Genomic DNA, 27,961 nt, shown 5'->3' on the forward strand with positions numbered 1-27,961 from the left:
CCAATCCCTGGGCTGCAGGTGAGGAACCCTGAGAAGCACTGTCGAGGCAGTGGGAATGTTTCTCCAAATAGGCGAGAGGGGAGGAAGGGACTCTGCAGGCCAGCATGGGAAAGCCCAGAGCGTCCTAGGAATACCTGGGGCGCGGGTCCTCCCTGGCATTGTCCGCCTTCTCCCCGCATCTGGAAGAGCTCCGGGGCTGAGGGTCACGGCAGCATGAGCCGGTCAAGGCATGTGGGCAAGATCCGGAAGCGTCTGGAAGATGTCAAGAACCAGTGGACTCGGCCAGCCAGAACTGACTTTAGCGACAATGAGAGCGCCCGGCTGGCCACAGATGCCCTCTTGGATGGGGGTCCCGAGGCTTACTGGCACACTCTCAGCCAGGAAGGAGAGATAGACTTCCTGTCCTCGGTGGAGGCCCAGTACATCCAGGCCCAGGCCAAGGAGCCCCCCAGCGCCCCAGATCCCGCAGGGGGGGCTGAGGCGGGTTCCAGAGGCCTAGACACCTGCTCTACACAGTCGGGTACCTACTTCCCTATGGCTTCGGAAGGCCGCGAGACAGCCCTGCTGCATAACTGGACCTTGGCTGAGAAGCCCTACCTGAAGGAAAAGTCCAGCGCCACTGTGTACTTCCAGACCGACAAACGCAACAACATCAGAGATTTGGTCCGCCGCTGCATCTCCAGGACCAGCCAGGTACCCACGCAGAGCTGCTGCCTTCTCGGTCAGGGGCATGGGCGGGGAGAGGGCTGGCAGAGCCAGGCTAGGGGGCGCATCCTGTTCTCGCCGGTCTGGCCCGGTACGCAGACCCCTGGTCCCTGGATCCTAGGCCACTGAGGCCCATCCCCGGCACTACAGTCTCCTCTGCGGGATGGGTTTCTCTGCATGTTCTCCCCGTCCCCCTGCCTGTCACTCGACCCTGAGTCCCCTGCCGTCCCTGGCCTTGGCTTGAGGATTTTGTACTATGCTTGCCAATCGCCCTTCTCTGTTTTTCACTTGGTTCCTGCGTCCAAGGGAGGGGTGGGGACATTTTATCAGGGCTACATCCTTGTCCCTTTTTCCCCTCCGCCTCTGTTTGGACCTGACTGCCCGCAGGTGACCCTGTCGCCCCTATGCTTTGTTTTGGTTTTGCTTTGTTTTTTTGGAGACAGGGTTTCTCAGTGTCCCCATGGACTCTATGCTAAGCATATTTTTTAACGACGAGGACAGGGGGCCGGAGAAAGTTTCCCCCTTGCCAGCATGCTATTGTCTTAGTAAGACAGTGAAGGAGACTCAAGAATTCCTTCAGAACAAGGGCCCAGCCTGTAGGACCTCAGGCATCGTGGCAGACGGGGCAGGAATTCCCAGTGCTCACCTTCAGTGGCTGGCCCTGTCTGCTGGGGGCTGGGTAGAGGGGCTCGCTATAGCTCTTCCTTCCCACGGGGTGCCCACCCCTCCTTCCTGAAGCTGCAGGGCAGAAAAATCTGTCGTCTAGGGTTGGGGCGTGGCTCTATAGTGGAGAGTTTGTTTAGTGTGTGAGAGGCTCTGATCACTTGGTCCCATTACCACTGCGGGGGCGGGGGGGATCTATGAAGACATGTCCCCCTACCTCCCGTCCTACACCCCCCCCCGTGTTGGTCTCCATCTCATAAAACACACACTGATATTTATATACTCCCTTGTGGGCTCATGCCAGGATCCCCTCCCAGGATCAACATTGGGTGACATCTTAAAGAGCTGGGGAAAGCCACCAAGGCTGGGGGCACGGAGCGGTATGAGGGAGCAGAGTTCCGGAAAACTAAACACAAGGTGTCAGTGGGTGGAGCCACTGAGGGGGGGGGCTGCTTGGGAGCTGTGTTTCCTGACACGGTTGACACCGGCAGTTGACAGATGACCCAGGCAGGCTCTCAGGAGCCTGGGAAGCCCAGGGCTGCCCTGTGACACCTCAGGCAAGTGCTGTGACACCTCAGGCAGCTGCCCTGTGACACCTCAGGCAGCTGCTGTGCTGCACAGAGTCTGAGTGTGCTGGCTCTGGTCTCTCGGGTGACTGGTGCTCTCCTAAGGGTGGGACTTGTGTGCGGGGAACCCTTGCCCACTGCTTCAGGGCTCCAAGGACGCCAGGGCTAGCTGTGACACCCAGCTCTCTGCTTGAGTAGCCTGGTTTCCTTGGGCACACCTGGCAAGCCCAAGCCTTACTAATGTTCTTTGTATGACCCAGCGTGTTATGGATCTTAGAAAATCTGCAGGTTTCATCTAAGTGTGGACCTCCAGGGCCTCTTAGCAGGTAGGAAGACGGGAATGCTCTGGAGTGAGTTATGGTGACCTCTGACTCTGGATTCCCTAAAGTGTCCCTGTCGGCCGGAGCCTCCTGAGGCTTCACTCATATTTAATGCCTTCCCATCATCTGTGGGCTGACTTTGTGACATGCCTCACACATGCAAAGCCCATATGAGCACACAAGCACCCATTTCAACATACACACACACACTCACACACGCACGCACGCACGCACGCACGCACGCAGGCTCAGGACAGCCTGTTCCCACAGAGATCGTGACAGACATGGACAGATGATGGATAGGCTATCATAGAAGCAGGGGATAAGAGGAGGGAAGAATACTGGGCTTGAGCTCCCCCATCCCCTGAGAGGACGGGGAGTCCACTCTAGAATGTTCCCCACCCTAAGAAGCAGGATCCTCCCTCCTCCTTCCTCCCTTCAGGCCAAATTCCTTCAGTCCACCCAGCCCAGGGCAGCAAAGCAAGCCCCAGGTCTCCCTGCCTGAGGGAGGCCCCTGTCAGCTGCCTGTCCCTGGGGGAGAGGACTGGAGTCTTCCAGGGGTCAAGCTGCAGGTGAGGTAAATCTCAGCGCCCGCCCACCCGGGAGACAGTGACTGAGTCAGGGTGCTGACAGGAGGTGGCCTCTGAGAGACAGGGGCTGAGTAAGAGTTTTCCAGGAGAGAAGGGGGGGGGGGAGAATTCCAGGTAGAGAGAAGTCAGGAGGGTCGGCGGGGCGGGGGTGACACCACCATCTACCCGGTGGGACCCCAAGGAGTCAGGAGGAAGCCAGGATGGAGGCGGCGAGGGCAGCAAGTGTGTTGTGCCTTTGGGCAAGAGAATGAGAAAAACAGAGCTTTCCCAAGTTAGGTCACAAGTCCCCGGGGGGTCCCTGGGGGCTTTGCAGTGTTTCTGTGACACTCCAAATACTTATCTGTGTGGGGGAAGATGATTTAATTATCCCCCCTGCTGTAGACTCTCACGTGGGTTCTGACGGTCCTGTCTCTACCCTCCCGAGCGAGCGCTGGCATGACAGGCATACGCCACCACACCCAGTTTATGTGACGCTAGGAGTTGAACCTGGGCCTTTGTGCATGCTAGGCAAACACTCTGTTAATGGAGTCACACCTTATCCCCCCACACACACACACTAATGCTTCTGCTCTCCGTGCTGTGCAGCAGGCCGAGGCGGGGCGTTGGAGAAGCCGCAGGGTCCTGTGGAGGCAATCATAGATGAGTAAAAATGTAAAGTCTCAGGGCCAGGGGCTGCTAAGCACTTGTGATGTGAGGTCGTGGGTTTGGTTCCCAGCACTGCTCACAAACATACACAAACATGCACAAAAATACACAAACATACAACGTATGAGGGGCAAGGAGGTCATGCTGTCCGCCACCACTTTTGAAAACAGGTATTTCCTGAAACCTGTTCTTTATTTTATAGTGGGTTGGACCGCTGGTAGTTTCAGAGAGCAGAAAACCATTTTTTCAGGCTTAGTTTCTCATCTCAGTAGGTGGGAGACGCATAGACAAAAGATAATTGTTAGGAGTGCTAAGAGATACTCTGTGTACTTTACCTGGAGCAGAGGTAAAGCAGGGTTGCGTTCCTGACAGGAAAACAGAACCGGAATGCTCCTCTTAATTCTAGAATATTCCTTGCCTACCCTCCATCCCTCAGGTTGTCACTGATGTACACAGACAGCTGGACAAAAGGATGGTCAGGGTCCTCGGGGGTGTGGGGTAGAGTGATGAGGACTTGGGTTTCCAGGATGGGGCGTGGGTAGCTCTGACCACATCCCAGCCCTGTGGTTGTGGAAAGCTGTCTTCACCCCTGGAACCTGTGGCTACCAGGAGATGCTCAGCCACCCTTTGCTGTTGTTACTGCTCTGCCAATGGTCACAAGATGAGCCAGGACACAGAAGGCAAAGGAAAGCCAGGGCACAGAGGGGCGCTGAGGGTCCCCAGGACCTATCTGCAGCACCAGCTCTGACCCCACCGTTATCCCCGTCCCCTCCCACCCCTGCGCTTGCACAGGTGAAGAATTTCCAGCCTGGGGGCCTCCCAAGGACCAGGATTTAGGGTCCACACTGCATGCTGCAGGAGCAGACACTGCGTCATCTGACAGAGTCCCTTCCATGCCTCAAAGCTGCAGGTTTCTGGAGCCAGCCTGTGAGGTTTTGCTTGCAAAATACCTTCCTTCTTCAGCACAGGGAGGCTTCCTTCCCTTTTCATGAACCATATTGATCCATCTGGCTGGCTCTAACCGGAACACATCCCACCAGCTCCTGTTCCTTTGGTTTATGCCATAGATGAGCAGGCATGAATTTTAACCCTCTTCTCTAACCGGGATTAAAACGGCATTCTTGGATGAGGTTTTTCTAGCATTGCCTGCCAGCTGTACGTATAAAGTAAGAGCGATGCTTTATTTAGCCTTACGTTAAGGTGACGTCTTTTTCTTGGATGTTGCTGGGCTTCTTAGACGCACCGTGCATGATAACTACTTTTTCCCTTTTCTTTCTTCTCTTCTTCCTTTCTTTCTTTCTCTCCCTCTCTCTCTCCCTCTCTCTCTTTCTTTCTTTTGGGGCAGGGGTTGGTTTTTTGAGACAGGGTTTCTCTGTGTAGCCCTGGCTGCCCTGGAACTCACCCTGTAGACCAGGCTGGCCTCAAACTCACAGAGATCTGCCTGCCTCTGCCTCCTGAGTGCTGGGATTAAAGACGTGTGCCACCACCGCCCAGTGGTAACTACGTTTCTCGATTTAGCTGTGTTTTGTGGGTAAGGAACTGAGGTCCAGAAAGGTTGAGTGGCTTGTTGAGGCTGGTGCAAACTGACCCCGTGACCCCTCCATGGTACTTGAAGGTTTTACCGTAGAAGTGAGGAGTCCAGCCAGAAGAACCCGGAGCAGAGGGAGGAAGCAGACTGGGCATGGGGTGAGGAGAGAGCAGCGGGTCATGGAGCGAGCACAGTGAGGTTAGCGAGAGCAGCAGCTGTGCACAGGGAGAGTAGCTGGCCGCGGAGGAGTAGCTTGGGGGAGGCAAGGGCCAGGAGACGGCTGAGGGACCTTTTAAATGTGTAACACATACATATGAGTGGTGACTGAGCGATCCTGGAGGCCAGCATGGACCTTGATATCCCATGAGTGCCATGTGTCTATGTTAATTGGACAGTCATACGTCCCTTCTGCTGGAGCTAAAGGAAATGACTCCTTTTGGTAGACAGGAACACAGGAACTGGATTCACAAGGTCCCGAGGAATGCTGGCTTTTAAGTGACCGTCAGAACTCCTCCTATGGTCCAGTTGGAGCTCATTTCTGGATATTTGGACTGCCTTGTAGAGTTTGGGGAATTGGTATTTCCTTTGGACCTGACGGACTAGTTGCCAGCAGGTCCTCTCAATCGTGTGGGGACCCTCTGTTAGTTTCCAGGACTTTGTGAAGCCACCAAAACATCTCACCACGGGCGTGGTGGCTTAGAACCACAGGAAGTTATTCTCGCACAATTCTGGAAGCCAAAAAGATGCAACGGGGGCACCTGCTGGGCTGAGCTCTCTCCAAACTCCAGGAAGAATCCTTGTTCACCTCACCCAGCCTCCAGAGGCTCCAGGTCACTTGCTCCCCAACTCGACTCTGGGTCTCTCTCTTCTCCTTGCATCTCTCCGATGCTATCTTTTACTTGGCACAGAGTCTGCGTGACCCAGGCTGTCCCAGGCCCTGGGATCTTCCTGCCTCAGCTAGAATCACAGTCTTGCACCTCGGAGGACCACTTCCTCTGTTGCCTCGTGTCGTTGGATGCAGGGCCCACTGAGTAATCTGGGAAGAACTCGCATCGAGACCCCTCACTTAAGTCCGCCTGCAAAGACATTTCCCAAATGAGGTCTCACTCACAGGTTCCAGTGATCGGGCTACGACTATGTGTTTGGGTGGGGGAGGGACCACAGTTCAATCCATGACACCTTTTAAGGAAACACCTCCCCATCTTAGCTACCATGTAGGGAATTTACGAATAATAACTCAAGCCAATTACAGGCCTCAAATTGACCTAGCTGGGAGCCCATCCCAAAGGGAAGTAAGTAAGACAAACCCTGACGCTGGGCTTCCATCTTTGCAAGCGTCTATAACCTAAATCAAGATGCCTTAACCTGTCCCCTCTGTCACTGTCTCAGAGGAACACCTCTGCTACCCTGGGAAGGGTGTGCTCTCTTCTGTCTGTGTCTGGGAAGTGCAGTGTTTATCTCAGCTCGTAGAAAGAAGACCCTGGCCGGGCGTTGGTGGCGCACGCCTTTAATCCCAGCACTCGGGAGGCAGAGACAGGCGGATCGCTGTGAGTTCGAGGCTGGGCTGGACCGACAGCCTCCAAAACAATACAGAGAAACCCTGTCTCATAAAAACAAACAAAAAAAGAAAAAAGAAAAAAAGAAAGAAGACCCTGGTCACTGGGCTCTTATTTACTTTACAGACATTCAGCCGTGTGACACCAGCCGGGGTTCTGGCAGATTACTGGCCTCAAGAGCAAGTTCTCAGGGTCCCCTCCCTTGTGCAGACACCCACATCGGCTAAGCCGTCATCCCCACACAGGTCCCAGGCACCTCTTGGCCCACCAATGAGATGCGGTGTTCTCTGTCCTGTTGACGCCTTAAAAAACAAACAAAACAAAAAGCATCGTCACGGGGCGGGGCACGTTGACACAGGATTGTCATCCCAGCACTTGGAGGCTGAAGTAGAAAGATTGCAAGTCAATGCTGGCCTTGGCTGCACAGGGAGGCTCAAAGCAAAATGAAATGGAGAACATGTGCACGCATGCCCACGCGTGTGCGTGTGCACGCACACACACACACACACACACACATCCATACCACCTATGTACGTATTGTTGGTAACACGATGAAACAATATTGTTATAGCTATGCTAGTTACTTGTCCCAATGTTATGACGAAATACCTGAGAGAAACCAAATCCCCAAAGTTCTGCAACCTCCCCAAGCTCACCCCAATCTGGTGGCCAAGTGTTCAAGCATGTGAGCTTGTGGGGGACAATTCACTGGCAAACAGCAACTTCTAATGTTGAAGAAGAAACTCTCCACGCCCTGATGTCATGACTATTAGTTTAATCTGTAATGTCCTACTGATGGTCATCGTGGAAGATGATGATTGGGGTGATTTTGGTTTTTTCCCCCCCACTTTATTCATTATTGAGCACTTATTATTCAGCAGGGTTTACCTCAGACCACAAAGCTACCACTGTGCCTTGCCATTTTAACCCCATCATCAGAGTTATCTTTTTAAATGGCTCCCTAATGATGGAACTGTCACTGTACCACAGCTCAGCATGAGGAAGGGAATAAATGAACCCAACAAAGCAGAGAAGAAGATCTGTTGACATCCTCTGTGGAAAGGTCAGAAGTAGCTTGGCACACTCAGGGAGCTGAGACAGGAGGATGGATCTGGCTTCAGGTATGGCTGGAACCAGACGTTCAGGTGCGGCGGAAGGCCCATGGCCACTGCCTGGCCTAGCTTTCTCCAGGCTGGCTTTTACTTGTGTGCGTGGTTTCCACAAGGGGCAGTGTACTGGGTCCCAGTGTCTCTAGCGCGCCAGCTACGAGCTAAAGCAAGTAAGTGGGGGGACAAACAAACAAATCCCCTCCTTTTCCCAAGAGCTCCAAACACGCCCTAGACCAGCGTTCATTAGAACAACCTGGACAGCGTGACCATATCTGGACGGGTCTCTGTGGTCAGGAAGGCATGTGGTGTTCTCACCGCCCTGGCCTTGGTCTTACGTTCTGCCTGTGACCAGTGGTTGACCAGTAGCTCCTTCTGAATTGCATTGGTAGAGAGCAGAGGGAGGGGAAAGACGAACCCTCCAAGTCTAATTGGGGTGCTGTTGATGGGAGGAGGAGGAATAGGAATTTGATGTCCTTTGGGGGACTTCCCAGTGAAGTTCTAAGGAGAAGCTTCTAGGAGATCAAGACTCCGCCATCCCACTGGCGTAGGTCTCTCTGATCTAGTTTAAATGTGGTTCTTCCACACAGGATTTTGTAGTATATGAAGTGAGGAGTCTGGGGGGGAGGGGGACCACTGAGGGGCCAGTGAGATGACTCAGCAACTAAAGAGAGTTGCTGCCAAGCCAAGAATTTGGGAACCACATAATACAAGGTGAAAACCCACTTCACAAGTGGTCCTCTGACTTCTACATGCACACACTGGCATGCTTGCACGTGTGTATACACACACATACATACACACACAGACAGAGAGAGAGAGAGAGAGAGAGAGAGAGAGAGAGAGAGCGACAGACAGAGAGAGAGCAGGAGGAATGGAGAAGAGAGAAAAGGAAGAAGAAACATCAATAAATGAAATTCTAAAGAGATTAAGAACATTTGAAAAGCAGTGACTGCCAGGTTGATGGTGGCGCACGCCTTTAATCCCAGCACTCGGGAGGCAGAGGCAGGCAGAGGTCTACAAGTTCAAGGCCAGCCTGGTCTACAGAGTGAGTTCCAGGACAGGCTACAAAGTTACACAGAGAAACCCTGTCTCTAAAAACAACAACAAAAAGGAAGGAAGGAAGGAAGGAATAGAAGGAAGGAAGAAAGGAAGGAAAGAAGGAAGGAAGGAAGGAAGGAAGGAAGGAAGGAAGGAAGGAAGGAAAAGAGCAGTGGTCATATGTACCATCTACCTCCAAGTGTCTGAGACCACCCAATGTCGCTTCCTTTCTCCCCTCTGAGCCTGCTAAGGGGCCGGTTTGCCTACCTTCAGCTTCCTACTCCCCTGCCACCTTTTCCCTCAGAACTTCTCAGCACGAAGACATGTGCCTAGACCTGATGTGGCCAAGACAGGTGCCAGAACCACCAACCCCCCTCGCTCTTCCTTTCCCTTCCTCTAATGCCTCCCGGTCAGGCCCTCCCCTACCCCACCCTTCCCCTCTGGCTCTCTGAGACCCCCTGGGATTTAGGAGGTTTGGCCGAGCCCTGATAGCAGTGCCCCGACTTCTCTGGTAACAGAGCCCTCTCTCCTGGTCCAGGTCCTGATCATCCTGACGGATATGTTCACAGACGTGGAGATCTTCTGTGACGTTCTAGAGGCAGCCAACAAGCGAGGAGTATTCGTCTGTGTGCTTCTGGACCAGGGAGGTGTGGAACTCTTCCAGGAGATGTGCGATAAAGTCCAGATCTCTGATACTCATCTCAAGGTAGGGGTGCAGTGACAGTCTAAGGCTATCCATCAGATAAGGGGTGTAGTGGCAGTCTAAGGGTACCCGTATCCATCAGATAAGGGGTGCGGTGACAGTCTAAGGGTCTCCATCAGATAGGACAGTGGTTGTTCATGTCCCATAATCAGTATCTCAGGGAGGCTTATTTCTTGCTCAAATTTCTATATAGGTCAACCAGCCCTCTTCCGACTTCTGGGGTACCCTAAGGGTCTTGTGGTTGAGAATGAGGACTGGAAAATTCTAAAGGACATTGTTAGGCCCTGAGCTGGATGAGATGTCCATTTCTACCTATAATCCTTTAACCTTGAAAGAGTGGATGAGCCGGGCATTGGTGGCACATGCCTTTAATCCCAGCACTCAGGAGGCAGAGGCAGGCAGATTTCTGTGAGTTCGAGGCCAGGCTGGACTGACAGCCTCCAAAACAATACAGAGAAACCCTGTCTCGTAAAACCAAAAAAAAAAAAAAAAAAAGAAAGAAAGAAAGAAAAAAAGAAGAGTGGATGAATTGGGCGTGAGAAGTTTCAGAGCACCACAAATACCCAGTTAGCAGGCTACATTTTTCTCTCCTCTCAGCGTTGGAAACAAGGTTGATACACCTCACAGCACAGGGCAAGCCCCAGGGCCAGATGTGTCTTGAACTCCCTGAACCCAACAGAAAGTTGGTGTTCTTAGTTTAACAAGATCCTCCTCTAGACACACACATGCACACTTCCCTCTCTTGGCAAGAAGAAAAGAAACACAGAGATAAGGATTTAATTAGTCATGCATTGACTAACGGAAAGCATTGAGTCCAAGTCAAAAGGAAAAGTAGTCATAACTTTCATGAATAGGTCCAGCTAATGGATGGCCCTCTGGGCTCCTTGTATGTCCCCCCGCTCCCAGCTCAGACACATCCGCCTCCAAAATACCTCCCCACCCACGGACTGGGAGGCAGCTGAGTTCAGGGATCCCTCCCGATGCCCCTGACTACAACTAGTCACTCAGAACCAGGCTGGCATTCCCTGGATCTCTACTCCTTGGCAAAAGGTCATTATAATAGATTGAGTCAATGCAGGCCTTGCCTTCATGGACCACATCTACAGAGCAGTGGGTGTGTCCTCTTGCCACTGAGATGCTGGGAGGCGCTTCTAGAGGCCCTGGAGTGCCCTTCCCAGAGACTGATGGCCAAGGACAGGCGCTGGTGGGGTCCTGGCCGTATTCCACAACCCTTGGTCATAAGCCTGCAGTAAATCCCCGCACATCCCCTGCTTTCTCATTTCTAAAGTCTTCCATGGAGTTCAGCTGAGGCATGGACACCAGATGTTGCCAGGGAGACAAGATACAGAGTTAGGATTGTGGTGGTGAACACACCTTTTCTCCAAATGGTCCAGAGTTCATGGGGGCCTTCACAACCTGCCCCCTCTTGTTATACTGGACCAGCTCTTTGACTAGCTTAGAGTAAGGAACTCAAGCCACTAAGGTCACCTATGGACTCGCTCCTTGATAATGCAAACATTTTGTGGTCTATAAAGGCCTAGACCAGGGCTCCCTGGTCATCAATCCTCGTCTTTCTTTTATTTGCTGTCTTATTTTTATTGGAATTTTATCCATTCTTCCCCCCCCCCCCATTACCATCTATTGCCAGAGCAATGAGGAAAAAACTTAGAAAACTTGGCCAACAAGGAATGTAAATAACGCAGAATCTCTCCAAGCTTAGATAAAATCTTTGTGAGCATCCTTCCAATTCCCTATGCAAATTGTCTTGGTGTGTTTGGGCTGCTATAGCAGACTGTTGTAGCCTGGGTGGCTTATAAACAACCAAGATTTATTTCTCACAGTTCTGGAGGCAGAGAAATCTAAGATCAAGATGTCTGCAAATTCAGCGTTGGGTGAGGCTCTCCGCCTTGTGTGTAAATGCCTGTCTGGCTGTGTCTTCTTCATACGGCATGTAGCACGGGGAGCTCTCTGGTCTATTGCATAGGATACTAATCCCCTTTATGAGGCTCCACCCTTCTGAGCCAATTACTTCCCAAAGGCCCTGGAACCACCGCATTGGAGATTAGGTTTCGACATAGAATTGGGGAGCATGTTCGGTCATAGCACTCATGTTTATCGATAAACACAGTGGGTAAATGACACCCTTGCTTTGCTTCCAACAGAACATTTCCATCCGGAGTGTGGAAGGGGAAGTGTATTGTGCCAAGTCAGGCAGGAAATTCGCTGGCCAAATCCAAGAGAAGTTCATCATCTCAGACTGGAGAGTTGTCTTATCCGGATCATACAGGTGAGGACTAGTTTCCTGCGCTGTCAAGGCTCCCTGGCAGTGAAGGGCCAAGGGAGGCGCTAGCTGGACCCCAGCAGCTCCCAGGATGCACGTGTTCTCTCTGTCCACAGAGGTCATCTAATAAGTGGAGTGAGCAGTGAGAACTGTGGCCCCTTCCCGGTACTGAAATCAGACACAGAATTCTCTTTTCGCCCTCTCGGGCCTCTGAGGAATTGTTATAAAGCAATGGGTTTGCTTGTGTGTGGCACGATCCATTTTGGTTTTATTTTTTTATTGTGAGCGTGTGAGTGCACACGTGTGTGTATAATGTGAGGGAGTATCCATGCAGCCAAAGGTTGTTCTGTCGTCTTCTACTCCGCCTTATGCTTTGAGACAGGGTTTTGTTGCAGAGATTCTTGTCCCGCCAGGTCCTGCCGCCCTTCTCAGCCCCAAATAAACACACAGAGACGTGTATTAATTACTAAACTGTTGGCCGATGACTCGGGCTTCTTATTGGCTAGCTCTCTCTTAATGTTTGCATAGCATCTCAGTCTGCTTGTATAGTTATAGCAAAAATACCATAAGTTGGCTAGTTTATGAGTAATATAAATTTATGTCCCATAGTCCTGAAGGCTAGAAAGTCCAAGGTAGAACTGGTAGCCAGCATAGAGGCTAACCAAGACCTATTTCCTGGCTCTCGGACATTATTGTCTTATAAGGAGCCCTTGATACCTGTCATCTATACAAAAACCAAAAAAATCAGAAACTGAATCTACTGAGAAGACCTTGGATGACCACCTCAGAGATCTGTCTTCCATCTCGTCTTCAGCCAGCAGGTTACAGAGAAAGGAGGAACAAAGGCTGTCTGTCAGCTCGTCCACTTTGTCCCTGAGGTTCTGCCTATTCTTGTCAGGGTCTCTCTGTACAGTGAGAGGGAAGGCTCCCATCCATCAAGGCCAGTGAGATTTGCATTCAGCTTGGAATGGTGTTTGATACACAGATAGTAAGTTAACTCAGAAACAAAATCTGAGCAGGGTGTAGGTGCTAAGCTTCAAGTAGATTGCTTCCTACAGAGTGAAGTACAGATGTGTCTTTATAACACATACTATGAAATGCCCATAGCATTTTTACTAAGAAAAGCCGTGTTCACACCACACACACACACAGCAAAAGGGATGAAGGAGGTATCTGTAGTCTTTTGTTTGTTTGTTTTTGTTTTTGGGGACGGGGTTTCTCTGTGTGGTGGTCCTGGCTGTCCTGGAATTCCCTTTGTAGACCAAACTGGCCTCGAACTCACGGAAATCCACCTGCTTCTGCCTCCCGAGTGCTGAGATTACAGGTGTTGGCCCCACTTTCTAAAGGTTCCACAGCCCTGCAAAGCAATGCCACCACTTGAGGATCAGAATCCAAACAGACAGAGCCCCTGGAAGGCATTTCAGCTTCAAACCATGACTGGCACTTAATGTCACGAGGGCTCCACCCTCAAAACCTAATCATTGTCTGAAGCCTCCCTCGCCCATATCACCATATTAAAATTTTAACCTGTGAATTCTCAGGACATCAACATTGCGTTCTGACACAAGCATCCCTTTTCCCAGATGATTTGTATTACCAGAGGCTACTGTGAAACCCAGTCAGGAGCCACAGTGTTGTTAAGGAGTCATATTGTTATACATTGTTATTAAGTCTTCATCCCCTACAAGAGTAAGTTTCTGTTTCCTAAGCCTAATGTATCCTGCAAACCATGGTTTTCAGGCTACGCTGAACTTGTGACCCCATGACATGGGTCTACCCACTTGCCTTGCTAAGCTCCTGCACCTGTGGTATGTGAGTGCCCTTTTGCTTTACTGAAATGTCTTCCCAGATAAGAAATGTGTCTTCCCAGATCCCGAGATGACTCCAGTTCTTGCTCTTATCTGCAGGCTGGAGCCCTTCAACCCCCAGCCTTCTGCACAGGTGCTTCTAACAGCCCATTATCCTGACAGCTGCTTTCTATCAACCCCAACCCTTTCCCTAAAAGAAACTTCAAACACCACTGAGGGGCTGCTCTCTGAAAACCCGGCTTTGGGAGAGGCAGCCGCCAGCTGGCAGATCTAAATACAGCTTGCTTTAATCAGACAGTCATGGAATTGGTTTTTGTTTGGTTGGTTTTTCCAGGTCTAACACAAGTGACTTTACACAGAGAAAGGTTTTGTTTGGTTTAGTTTGGGAAGATTAGCCTGGCCTCTGGTTGAAGGTGGTCCATTATGACAGGAGCGAGTAGAAACCAATGCGCACATAAAAAAAAACAAAAAACAAAAAACAAAAAACCAGGGCGAGAAACAGGAAAGGCAGGGCCACAATGCTTTTTTATCATTATTGTATTCGTGTGTATGGGCATTTTTCTTGTATGTGTGTCTGTGTACTATGTGGTGCCTGGTGCCTGGAGAGGCCAGAGAGGGCATCAGATCTCCTGAACTGGAGAGGGGGGCGGGTTAGAGATGGTTGGGAGCCACCATGTGGTCCTCTGGAAGAGCATCCAGTGCCATTTCCCCAGCCTGCCCACAGTGCCTTCAAGGACCTGCCTCCCAATTACCTAAGGTCCTCTCCTCAAGCCCCGCCCCCTACCCTATCAACCCAGGGAGCAAGGCCTTAATGCATGGGTCTTTGGCAGGCCCTCACCATACCCAAACTATAGCACCGATATCTTCAAACTTTCTCTTATACTTTGACAGTTGTCCTTGATACAAAAATATGCCTGAAGTATGTTATTGGGCTCTTTTTTCTAATAGGTCTTCTGTACCCTGGGATAGGTTTCTCTGCCCAGACAGGAAGCCAGATCAAGCTGAACTGAAAAAGTAAAAGAGAGGGTTTATTTTGGGCAAAGCAACTCCCAGGTGAGTCCTCCAGCCCCCAGCGATGGAGGCAGGAGGAGGGGCAGGAGAAAATCAGCTGGCTGAACTAAAGCAGGCCACTTACATACCCTGTAGTCTAGGGGTGATGATGTGTGTGCCACAAGCTGGGTTTGTGCCCAAGTATGGTACCATTTAGGCGGGGACTTTAGGGGTGGAGCTACCATAGTCACCAAGAATATGGGACTGGGCTTTTTGGAGCCTTCCCTTTATTGGAGATTCTCTGAGAGGGGGTGGTTTGGAGAGGCTGGAATGGGGCTTCCTCGGGCCCAAGCTGGAAGTTCCAGCCAGACCTTTTCCTATTCCTCTTATTAGTACGCTAAAACTCACCATGTGACATGAAATTAATTATTTCAATGCTTGATTCAGTGGCAATCATCACCATTTAGTTATGAAATATTTTCATCACCCCCAAAAGAAACTCCATACTCATTGAGAATTCACTTTCATTTCCCCTAGTGACCACCAGGCTCTATGCGGTATTTTGTGACTTTGGGGGATTTGTACCAGCTGTGACAGGCATCAGTATTTTATCCCTTTGAGAGATGGATATCCCACTCTGTGATGTACCACAGCTCGCTCACCCATTCACCCATTCACTGGGACGTTCCATCCCCAGCATCTAACAACCCAGGGTCTGGAAGTCTCACTCAGGCACTTTCCTTTTAGAAGTGGGGCTTTGCCTCTGTGGGGAGAGGAGAGGTGATTTAGCCAATGGCTGATGACCGTCCTGAGAAACAGAGCAGGCCAATAAAATGTGCCTCGTTAGAAGCCATAAGCTGCTTTCTGTCCACATGACCACGGAGCAGCTCAGGAGAATTATTGCAAGGATGATGAGGAAGATGGCCTCTAAGGCATTGTATCCCTCCACAGTCCCCTCGCTGCTGGAGAGACTGGCTGAAGCTGTGGCCCCAGAGAGGGGGCTCGCCACCCAGGAAGGTCTGATTACTTATCTATGGAATCACCTGTGTAAGCGAGCGTACAGTGAAACCACTCTACAAGACCACGCTGCGGGTAGAAAGGTTTATTAGGGATGCAACTGCCAAGGCTGGCCCTCCGTGTGTGTGTGTGTGTGTGTGTGTGTGTGTGTGTGTGTGTGTGTGTGTGTGTGTGTGTGTTAACAACCTGGGAAGTGGATGAGGACTTGGATCTGTTACAGGCTTGTTTGAGTCCATCTGGAGCTAGACGCTCGTCGCTGGAGGCCATTGGCTGCAGGGCACAGACAAGGGAACCATGGCTTTCCTGACAGACACCAGCCTCACAGGTTTCTGGGGAATGCTAGCAGTCCTGTTAGCCTGAGCTGAGCCCAGACTTCAGTCGTTGTCAGCAGCACTGCTCGGGATGCTCTTTGGACCCCACCCGTCTGTGTGGCCGCCTCCTGACTTTTGTTCATCTTTTCTGTAAAGTGTCAGTCAGCACTGCTAACAAAAGAGGTGAAGAGAAACGAAGGACTTTTCTCGCCCCAGTTCTAGCCTGAACAGGAAGTGAATTCACCTCCCTTCGCTCATTCCTGACTCCTGCTTTTCTTTTGCTGTGAGCACAAGGCACGGATTCCAGAATCTGCTAGCAGCTTTGGGGGAGCCAGTCAGGAGTGGGAATCCCAGGCTGCCCAGCCAACCCTGCAGCTGGAGTACTGAGAATTCCAGCTACTGCTGGGATCCTGGAAATTTCCCCCTCTTAGTGCGGTGTTGACTGCGTACATACGCATCTCATTGATGAACTGGTTGAGGGAAAGGCTTTACTTTTTCTTTTTCTTTTTTCCTTTTTCTTTTTTCTTTTTCTTTTCTTTCTTTTTTGACTTTTCATTTGAAAAACTTCTCTGGTTTGCAAGCTCTCACACTTTCTCCGGGCAGTCGGCACTCGTCTGTAAAGAGGTTTGGAAGAACCAAGTTACATTTGGAGTTCTTACCGTGTAGGGGCCTCTTTGGTTTCATTTGAAAACTGTGGAGGAAAAGAGTGTGCGCCTGGGCCTTTGCAGTCATTTGCTTCTACAGATGTTTTATCTGTAGTATTGGAATAAAGATTCCACATCTGTGGCTGGGCAGTGGTGGCACACACCTTTAATCCCAGTACTCGGGAGACAGAGACAGGCGGATCTCTGTGAGTTCGAGACCAGCCTGGTCTACAGAGTGAGTTCCAGGAAAGGCTCCAAAGCCACAGAGAAACCCTGTCTCGGAAAACCAACAACAAAGGAGGCAGGTCTCCCATGGGTGTCAACGAAGCATGGCATATCAAGCAGAAGTAGGACTAAGCTCCTTCCTTTGTTAAGTCTGGGCAAGGTAACCTAGTGTGCGGAATAGATTCCCCAAAGCCAGCTCAAGTGTTAGGGAGAGGCCCTGATCCCACCGTTAGGGGTTCTACAAGTAGACCCAGCTACACAGCCATCACACATATGAAGAGGGCCTCGGTCTGTCCCATGCAGGCTCCCTAGCTGTCAGTCCAGACGCTGTGAGCTCCTATGAGCCTGAATTAGTTGTTTCTGTGGTTTCCCTCAGAGGACACTTTCTTTTTACATTTCCTTTTTAAGCTCATTCTTGGCCTGCTGATTTTATGTAATTTTACATGTTACGTGTGTTGGTCTGATACTCTTTTCTCTATGATGATTGGCTTGAGAAAGGCGAAGTTCTGGTGCCTTCGAAGCAGTCCTGTCAGAACTGGTCAAGGCTCTCTGCCTGCTCTGGGCGACTCTAGATGATCAGTGCTGCAACACAGCTGTCAGGATGTCTGACCCCAGACACACTTGCAGTGGCCTTATAAGAAACTGCGTCAGGCGAGCGTGTCCTGGTCCTGGATGGAAGGGACTCTGATAGCTTGTTGTACACAAGGGCCTGGTCACCCTGTGCTTTCAGCTACTCTACACCCTTGGGTGTAAGGATTTGGGGAGACGCCTAAAGGGGGGTATCCAGCATAATGTTGACACTCTGAAAAGAAGTCTCCATCAAGCAGCATAACTTAGTGACACCAAACATTTCTTTACCACCAACCGCTTCAGCCATCCTGAGACCCTAACCAAAGGAGTCTCAAGACAGAGAAACGGAGTCTAATGCCATAAGGACTGAAAATACTCAACAGCCCTCTCCAGGTGCTGCTTGCGATTCTTGAGTCTCTATCTTACTAAAGTTGCTATCCTTGGTTTATCCTATTTAAAATGTTTTTGCATCTGTGTGTAGGCATTTTTGTGTAAGTTTTTCCCTCGGAATGTGTCTCCCTGTTTCTGTTTCTTTTGCCATCTCTTCTAAACACCAGTTATCCGGGGTCTGTTAGAGCTACCACCAGGACGAGAGAGGGTCTAGGAGCGTCGTCCTCAGGAAAAGTGCCGAGCTGGTGGATGGAGAGATTAAAAACAAAACAAAAAAGCGTAATGGGTGCTGTTGCTGAAGGGGCTGAGAGAGTCTTAACTGTTGCAGGGAGATCAGAACTGGGCTACGCAATCTCCAATGACTTTTAACTTCTCAAAGTGTGGGCCATTTCAGCATCTAATCCCCAAATTGGCACTGTGTTCGCTTCTGAACTAAGTCAATGTAATCTTATGTGTCACGTCTTCCCTGCAAAGAATAAGAGCGCAAGCTGCTTCCTCGTTCACACAGAGTAGAGTGATTCTCCATTAGGCTGCTGGGAGATGAAGTAAATGACAAGGGCAGACACCTAACTGCCTGACGTAAGCTGCACAGAAAAGGCTTGTTTAAGACGTAGGTATCGGGGCCGCTGTGATGGCTCAGCAGGTAAAGGTGCATCTCTCCAAGCCTGATGACACGTCCACACACACTCACACTCATCTACCCACACTCACACTCATCTACACACACTCACACACATCTACATACACACATACACACACACTCACACTCATCTACACACACTCACACACATCTACATACACTCACACTCATCTACCCACACTCACACACATCTACACACACTCACACACATCTACACACACTCACACACATCTACATACACTCACACACATCCACACACTCACACACATCCACACACACTCACACACATCTACACACTCACGCACATCCACATACACACATCCACACACACTCACACACATCTACACACTCATGCACATCCACACACACATCTACACACTCACACACATCCACACACACTCACACACATCTACACACTCACACATCCACACACACTCACACACATCTACACACTCACGCAGATCCACATACACAGACTCACACACATCTACACACACTCACACACATCTACACACTCACACACATCCACATACACACATCTACACACACTCACACACATCTACACACACTCACACACATCTACACACTCACACACAACTACACACACTCACACACATCTACACACACTCACACACATCTACATACACACATACACACACACTCACACTCATCTACACACACTCACACACATCTACATACACTCACACTCATCTACCCACACTCACACACATCTACACACACTCACACACATCTACACACACTCACACACATCTACATACACTCACACACATCCACACACTCACACACATCCACACACACTCACACACATCTACACACTCACGCACATCCACATACACACATCCACACACACTCACACACATCTACACACTCATGCACATCCACACACACATCTACACACTCACACACATCCACACACACTCACACACATCTACACACTCACACATCCACACACACTCACACACATCTACACACTCACGCAGATCCACATACACAGACTCACACACATCTACACACACTCACACACATCTACACACTCACACACATCCACATACACACATCTACACACACTCACACACATCTACACACACTCACACACATCTACACACTCACACACAACTACACACACTCACACACATCTACACACACTCACACACATCTACACACACATCGCACACATCTACACACTCACGCACATCCACATACACACACATCTACACATCTACACACACTCACACACATCTACACACACTCACACACATCTACACACACTCACACACCCTCACACTCATCTACACACACTCATGCACATCTACACACTCACACACATCTACACACATCTACACACACTCACACACATCTACACACTCTCACACACATCTACACACATGTATACACATCTACACACTCACATATCTACACACACTCACACACATCTACTCACTCTCACACACATCTACACACCTACACACACTCACACACCTACACACTCACACGCCTACACACACTCACACACCTACACACTCACACACATTTACACACACTCACACACATCTACACACTCACATATCTACACACACTCACACACATCTACTCACTCTCACACACATCTACACATCTACTCACTCTCACACACATCTACACACCTACACACACTCACACACCTACACACACTCACACACCTACACACTCACACACATTTACACACACTCACACACATCTACACACTCACACATCTACACACTCTCACACACCTACACACTCACACACATTTACACACACTCACACACATCTACACACTCACACACATCCTCACACACTCACACACATCTACACACTCGCACACATCTACACACTCACACATCTACACACTCACACACATCTACACACTCACACATTTACACACACATCTACACACTCACACACATCTACACACACTCACACATTTACACACACTCTCACATCTACATACTCACACACATCTACACACTCACACATCTACACACACTCACACACATCTACACACACTCACACATATCTACACACACATCTATACACACACTCATTTTTTTATTTAAAAATTGATATTAGATATAGTGGCTCACGCATGCTGTAATCCCAGCACCCAGAGTGATGAGGCAGGAGAACCGCTGTGAGTTCTGGACAGTCTAGGCTACAGAGTGAGACCCTGTCTCAAAACAATAACCGACTGGCAGGTACATTCTCGTGTGTTGTGCCAGCTATAACTCCAGACAGTGTTTGTTGAACAGTGAATTTGTTTCATCAGCCCAACACACCCAACTCTCCTATACAGAGTGATCTGACTTCTCCAGTGGGTTCTGGCAATAAGAAAAACTGCTATTATTATAGGCACATCGATTTAATGACGTGTGGAGCATTATTCCAGGGGATATAGCCTCTTCCCGTGCCTCATCCCTTTCGTGGGGCTTATTGGAGGAACATGCCAGAGAATGTGGCCAGGTTTCCCAAGACAGTGTGAACCCAACAAATTAGCAGGGCCAGGCAGCACTGGGCATGTGTCACTGGACCTGATGTTAGCAGGTTTCTCTCTTCTTTCTTTTATTTGTTTATTTTATTAATTTATTTTTACAGTCCAATCCCAGTTCCCCTCCCTCCCCTCCTCCCCCTCCCCCCACTCCCCCTACACCTCCCATCTGCTCCTCAGAGAAGGTAAGGCCTCCCCTAGGAAGTCTACTAAGTCTAGCAGCTTTCTTCATGGCAGTCTGGGGAAGGGAAGAGCCAGGCTGTTTACCCTGAACCCGTCTGGGCTGGAGAGGAGAGGGTGGGGGACGGACGTGGCGTTCCACGGAAACCAGGCTTGTCACCCTGCATTGGTTGGGGCTGCAAACATGATGGGGTGTACAGGGTCAGACGAGAACCCGAGAAATGTTATTTTGGTTTTCCACCCTGGGAAGTAAACCCAGGTTGTCATGCAAGCTAGGCAAATGTACTACCACTGAGCTATCCCCCCCCCCGCCCCCCGAACTCTTTTTACTTTGAATTTTTTTTTTTTTTTTTTTTTTTTGGTTTTTACGAGACAGGGTTTCTCTGTATTGTTTTGGAGGCTTATCGGTCCAGCCCGGCCTCGAACTCACAGAGATCCGCCAGCCTCTGCCTCCCGAGTGCTGGGATTAAAGGCGTGCACCACCACCACCCGGCCTACTTTGAATTTTGATACGAGATCAAAAACTAACTGCCCAGTCCGACCTTGAACACTACCTTCCTTCCTTGGCCTCCCAAGGAGCTGGGATTATGGGCCTGCGACACCAGGGAAGGTTTTAGACACCGAATATGTGAAATGCTTTTGCTCTAGAGGGTGGCTTTGGAAGGTGTTTGGGATTTTCCCCTCGAGGTGAACACTCACCGCTTGCAGCCTGACAGTTGTATACTCCTAGGTACATACCAAGAGAAACTTGTTCACGTGTGTGTGTGAGACACGTATGAGGATGTTAAAACAGTACAGTTGCTGACAGGAGCAACCCAGCGCCTGCCTAATCAGTGAATTAGCAACAGAATAGCATGTAACGGTCAGAACGGTACAGCAAGGAGCAACCATGTGGACACATCTTAGCAATGTAGTGTTCAAAAAAAAATCCTAAGAGATTGCATATATGCTTGAAGAACAACTAAAATAAGACATTTGCTTTTGAGAATAAATAGAAGTATAAGACATTGTGTCTAACTACGGACTGGGGAAGCAGGGATTGGTGGCATGGGTTGAGTCTAAAATGTCTCCGACTTGTGGTTCCGAAGTTGATTCTCTATGGTAGTGGTGCTGTTTTCGGAGGGCTTGGAATCTGCAGGGGTGAGGCCTCGATGGTAGAACAAGGCTAAATGGGGTTTGTCTTTGAAGGTTATGGCCTGGGCCTGCCTCTGGCTTGTTCTCTCTGCTTCCTAATCCACCACCATGTGAAGGTCTCAGCCACACGTTCCAGCCTCCATAGACGCTACCATGCCTGCCCGGTGACACACTAAAATCCTTGACACCGTGCACAGAGCCCAAGCTGTTGTCCCCAGAGTTGTTCCTGGCAGTCTTGGTCACCGCAATGAAAGAGTAACTAACACAGGTGCTGTAGTCACGGGACACCTTACGATGGCTTTTCTAGCTCAGGACCCTAGGACAAGGGTGCTTGCTGGGGGGAGCACGTTGGGAGGACTACGTGTGGGCTAGGACCCAGAGGCTAGGCTGGTGACATGGCTCAGTGGTCAACGCACTTTTCACGCCAGCCTAACGACCCGAGCTCTAGCCCCAAAACCAACCAGTGGAAAGAGAGACTGACTCCACGTCACATACGCTGCCTGCAATCATACATGTATCATACACACATGCACAACAACAATAAACAAGACTTTAAAGGCAGCTAGCTTTCATTTCCGGCAGTGCTAATAACATGATGTAAAACGGGAAAAGAAATAGACATTAACCAAATAGGTCATCAATAGGCCAGGAAGGGGAGTGAGTCACCAAACTCAGCAAACAGTAAAAGCCATTCCTTCCTTCCCCTGGGTTTGGAGGAAGTGAATGAGCCCAGAAATACTTACGTGCAGAGTGGGCCGGGCCATGACGGGCCTAAGACAGTGGTTTTCGACCGGTGTGGTGGTGACCCCTTTGGGAACTGAACGACCCTTTCCCAGAGGTCAGCTATCCTGTAATCAGATATTCACATTATGATTCATGAGGGGAGCAAAATGACAGTTACGAAGCAGCAATGGAAATCATTTTATGGCTGGGGGTCACACAGCATGAGGCGCTGTATTAAAGGGTGGCTGAATTAGGAAGGTTGAGAACCTCTGGCCTAAGAAGCTCCTCGGGCGTCACTGGGCTTGTTTTTGCAGAACAAGGAACACACCTATGTGTCTTGATCTTGTCTGACTCCAAACAACACTGCAAGATTGATTTCCCAGCCGAAGGCAAGCCTCCTCTCCTGCCTCCTGGCTGGCCTGCGCTCAGAGGCTGACGTCTCCCTCTGGAGGGGGAGGGCGGGGAGGAGAGCTTTAAACAAAGCATCCCAATTGTTGCAAGGATTACCTGGCCTGTGTGGGCCTGTTCACAGTCCGGGGAACCCCACCTGGGGTCTGGGGCCAGGGCTGCACAGCCAGCCAGGCAGGCAGGCAGGGGGCTGGGAGCAGAGGCCCTTCCTCGGAGGCCTGTCTCTCATCAGCTCTGGCACTGCCAGCACCTTGGGGACTCCGTTTTTTTTCTGGGTGTCCCCTGCACTGTTCCCCAGCCTAGCGGTGGCCCATTTGGGTAAGTCGCCTGGGATCCCCAGCCTTCTCTTGGAGGGGCATCTCCACTGCCCTCCGCTTTTCAGGAGCTTTTCCATCCAAAATGGAGAAGCATTTGCTGGAATAAGGAACTCATAAAAACGAGACATAAATGCCTTGGGTATTTTGATTTCACTTCAAACCTCTAAACGGGGAGCCGTGACCTGTCCTCAAAGGTGTCCGTCCCTGAATGTCTGGGAGATTTTCTTTCACAAATTGCAGTTGTAGTTACCCAGGGTCCTGTGGGCTCGCCCTGCATTCCATTTTGCATTGCTCAAGGAGCAAAATGCGCTAACCTCATTCAAGAGCACTCATTCATTCATTCATTCACTCATTCATTTGGTGGGGTCTTGCTATAGCTCAGCTAGCCCGGGGCTCATGGTCATTCTCCTTCCTCTATTTCCTTAGCTCTGAGATAAAAGGCCAGCGCAGCCTCTCTGGGCCTGAAGGGCAGTCTAGATTCTCCTGGAAACACAGCAGAGCCTTCCAACACCAGTCCCTGTTGCCTGTTTGGGAAGCTACTTTCCTAGCTGATGTTGGCAGGAGGCAGCGGCCCATCTTACAGGGGGGAACCGAAGGCCCCCAATGCTAGCTCCTTCAGGTGACTCCTCAGAGGAGAATGGAGGTAGAGCAGACTTGGCTCACGCTCAGGCACTTTCCGACCCTCGGGGTGTGTGCGTGTGTGTGTGTGTGTGTGTGCGCGCGCGCATGTGTGTATGCACTGGGGGTGGGGTGTTAGGAACCTTGAAACCAAAGGCTTCTTCTGACCCCTCAATGACTCATCTTCAGGCAGGTCAGGGTCTCCGGGCCTCAGTGCAGCCATTTGCAAAGGGGAGGCAAAGCTATGCAGGCTTTACATAGCCAGTTACCCGGGCTCCTGCTGAGGTGACCGGTGCCTGCTTGTGCCGAGGGGCTGCGGCCCCGGGTGAGCGGCTCGCACGAACCCAAGACTGACAGCCCCGTCTCCTCTCCCCTCCAGCTTGTCTTGGCTGTGCGGCCACGTGCACAGGAACATCCTCTCCAAGTTCACCGGCCAGGCTGTCGAGCTGTTTGACGAGGAGTTCCGCCGCCTCTACGCCTCCTCCAAGCCTGTGATGGGCCTCAAGTCCCCGAGGCTGGTGGCTCCCCTCCAGCCCTGCAAGGGTCCGGGAGCCCCCAACGGCCGCCTCAGCGGCAGCAGCGGCTCGACCAGTGCCCGCACCTCCTCCAACCCCTTCAGCAGCCTGTCTGACGACAGCCATCCCTTCAACCAGAGCCGGCCCACGTCCCCGGGGCCCTGCAGTCCCCCGGCCCCCGTCCCTCCCGTGCTTCCGAGGCCCCAGCCCTATCACGGCCCGCGCAGAGCCCTGGCCCCACAGGCGCTCTGGGTCCCCATGAGGCCCTACGAGGGAGCCCCGGCTCTGTACAGCAGCTTCGTGGCCTACAGGCCCACCCGGCTGCAGCTGCAGCTGCAGCAGCTCAGCCTGGTGCCCAGGGTCATTCACCCCTGGAGGCCTTTTCTGCAGGCCTTGCCTCATTTTTGAGCGGCCCTTTACCCTCACTGCCCCTCGCAGGGTGAGGACTAGGCACTGCTGAATTTTCTGACCCAAAGGCCACGCCCAATGACCCGCAGGACCAAACCTGATCCCCTGGGAGCTTAAAGCACGGGGGCTGGAGGTGGGGAGGGGGAATTACTACCACTTCTGAAGGTTCCCAGGCCTGACACCATCCACTTGACAAACTGTATCAGTTCCTGGGTTCTCCTCGGTAGGCCTAAGTAGCCCATTCTAGAAGATTCCAGGGAGGCGGTAGAGAGCCCTCGATGACAAAATGTGACAGAGGACCCGTCTTCCGAGGCCATCCTGGCTTTCGATATTGATGTCGACAAAATATACAAATGGGCAGATGTTTTTATAAACGGGTTCCAACCCTCCAAAGACTCAGAAAGGTAACAAGTGTGCGAACATTCCGGATATTTCTGGTAGGAAATGACCCCGCCCGTTAAGTGTCTTAAAACCGGAGTTCCCCCAGAAACTGTGATTATGCGGGGGCCACCTGAAGTTGCAGCCTGCGGCACGTGATGCCATAGGACATTTTAACAGACTGTGGTCTGGGCTGCCCCGGCTGGGAACGGCCTTCAGCAAGGCCCAGGGCAGCCTTGGGCACCGTTCCTAAGGTTCAGCTGCCCCAGGACAGCCACCTGCCTCTAGCTCTGGATCTCTGCTTGTCCTGTTGATGTCCTGAGAGGTAAATGTGGGAGCCTGACAAGGCCATCGTTAGTTCACTCCTACAGAATGTGACTGGGATAGCTGGGGAAGGGGGAGATAAGCTCCCGCCAAAAGAAGGCAGGTGCCTGGAACACACACACACACACACACAAACACACACACACCTCCATAACGCATCACAACAAAACCTTGGGCTTTGCTGAGGAGGGCTTAGCAGCCCTGAGGAGTAGAGCCATTCCTTTCTCCTGTCCCGTTTCCAACAGCTGTGACACACTCCGTTTCCAACCCATCCATCCCTCAGCTCTATCCAACACTCTTGGCAAAGGCAGGGCCACCCTGGTTTCTGTTTGTTTAAAATTGTTTCCATCCTCCCTTGACTGTGCTCTCTCTAAGTTCCAACAATTAAAAAAAAAAACAAAAAGCAAAAAATCCCCCCAAAAAACCTCGTAGTTAGCTTCTGAGTTTTTAACATTATGTAAGTGTGTATGTGTGTGCGTGTATGTGTGTGTGCATGTGTGTGTGTGTTGCAGTGCATGTGTGGAGATCAGAGGACAACATGTGTATGGCGTTCGGGTCTCTTCTTCCTCCGTATGGGGCCCAGGAAACAAAGACAGGCCTTGAGGGTTGGTGGCATGCTCCCTTACTCTCTGAACCATCTTACCAGGCAGCCCTGAGGCTGCTGTTCCCCTGTCGACACCCTGAGGAAGGTGGAATTACCAGGCCCGGCTGAGTTCTAAATTGGATTTCACAGTTGGCTGAGAAAGTTGAAAGCTCAGAGAGCTCTCACGGGATAACAAAAACTCCCAAAGTCTCCATCCTAAGGCCTGCCCGTGAATGCTGGAATGAACTCAGCCCAGGAGAAGGGAGACACACCCAGCTCCTGGCCACTCCCAGCCAGAAGTCCCCTGTCACTATGTTAGGCTATTCAAAATAAACAATTTCTACCCTATGAGCCCTCACAGTTTGGTGACAGCCTGTTGGCTGGGAGGAAGGCCAGCATTGCAGGTGAGGCTCACCTCCGGGCAGAGCCTGGGTAACAACAGAAGGACGCGGTAGGTCGAAGCCCTCCTCTCCCAGCTCTGCTTCTGCAGCAACCACGATCCACAGGGTCCCATCCCCACCACCTGCCTTGCAGTGTTTACATAGGGTCAAGGAACAAGCTTGTCATTTAAGCCACTGGGATGTGGGGAGTTTCTCGTCTACATCATGGTCCAGCTCAACCTGGCTGATACAACTTCTGAAACCCACTAGCTTGATGTAGAGACATTCCTCGGGGATGGCTGGCACTCCCCCCTGGAGACCCAGCTCCTACCACAGATCAGTCGAAGTTTGCAGCGCCGGGCAGCGGATGGTGGAAAATCGGATCCAGACTGCATCCACATTTCAAGTGTCGTCAAGCTTGGTCTTGAGAGTGGGACACAGGAGCTCCCCCTCTTGACCACAAGGAGCAGAGGGAGGGGCTGAATCCTCAGGCTGAGCTCTATTCAGAGAGCCCGAGACTGAGGACTCAGTGGGTTAATAACTAGGAAAACAGCAACCTCAGCAAACCACCTCCCAGCAGCAGGCTTTACAGGGAAGCGGGGACAAGGGACGGTCATTCAGGAAATCAGTCCTGCCCCTCTGGCCAAGTGGTCGGCCGTATTTGTAAAGAATATTTTTAGTTATTCTTGAACAATTTCAAACATGTAAACAATGCAACTCGATCATACACGCCCCAACAATCAGCTCCCAGGAACCACCGAGTCCCTTGGTGATGCTGGCTGGAATGCTGACTGTTCTTGCTGGGTTGATTTTTTTGGGGTGGTGTGGTTTCAAGGCAGGGTTTCCTCTGTGGCTTTGGAGGCTGTCCGGGGACTCACTTTGTAGACCAGGCTGGTCTTGAACTCATAGAAATCCGCCTGCCTCTGCCTCCCGAGTGCTGGGATCAAAGGCGAGCGCCACCAAGGCCCTGTTTTTTTTTGAGGGGGATGGCTTGGTCTTACACAGGTCTTGTGCAAGCAATCATTTCTTCATTGAGTTTGTGGGTGAAACAGGTCATGCCATGCCCAAAAGACAGCACTTCTCCCTATCCTAGGGTCATTACGTTCTTTCTGCCTCCTCTTCCATGATGTTCCTGAGCCTTGCAGTGTGTGTGTGTGTGTGTGTGTGTGT

The 27,961-nt window shown here is 50.9% G+C and overlaps 1 protein-coding gene across 2 annotated transcripts; it reads left to right on the forward strand.

The window, feature by feature from the left end:
* Nucleotides 1-160: 160 nt before the first annotated feature.
* Fam83a (family with sequence similarity 83 member A) lies at nt 161-26,237 on the forward strand. Of its 2 annotated transcripts, XM_040730641.1 has the most exons (4): nt 161-693; nt 9,259-9,426; nt 11,586-11,710; nt 24,583-26,237. In XM_040730641.1, exons 1-4 carry the CDS (start codon nt 214-216, stop codon nt 25,124-25,126), a joined length of 1,317 nt encoding a protein of 438 aa, XP_040586575.1. In that variant the 5' UTR covers nt 161-213; the 3' UTR covers nt 25,127-26,237. The 2 variants fall into 2 exon arrangements, with proteins under 2 accessions (XP_040586575.1, XP_005082815.1); XM_005082758.2 differs by lacking the exon at nt 9,259-9,426.
* Nucleotides 26,238-27,961: the final 1,724 nt, after the last annotated feature.

The sequence above is a fragment of the Mesocricetus auratus genome, unplaced genomic scaffold (genome assembly GCF_017639785.1).
Source record: "Mesocricetus auratus isolate SY011 unplaced genomic scaffold, BCM_Maur_2.0 Super-Scaffold_100023, whole genome shotgun sequence".
NCBI lineage: Eukaryota > Metazoa > Chordata > Mammalia > Rodentia > Cricetidae > Mesocricetus > Mesocricetus auratus.

Bases quoted from the DNA above. Each gene is read 5' to 3' on its own strand.
- Fam83a (XM_040730641.1), top strand. From the start codon at position 214: ATGAGCCGGTCAAGGCATGTGGGCAAGATCCGGAAGCGTCTGGAAGAT. The intron at 694-9,258 runs GTACCCACGCAG...CTCCTGGTCCAG, and splicing joins GCATCTCCAGGACCAGCCAG to GTCCTGATCATCCTGACGGA. The intron at 11,711-24,582 runs GTGAGGACTAGT...TCTCCCCTCCAG, and splicing joins GTCTTATCCGGATCATACAG to CTTGTCTTGGCTGTGCGGCC.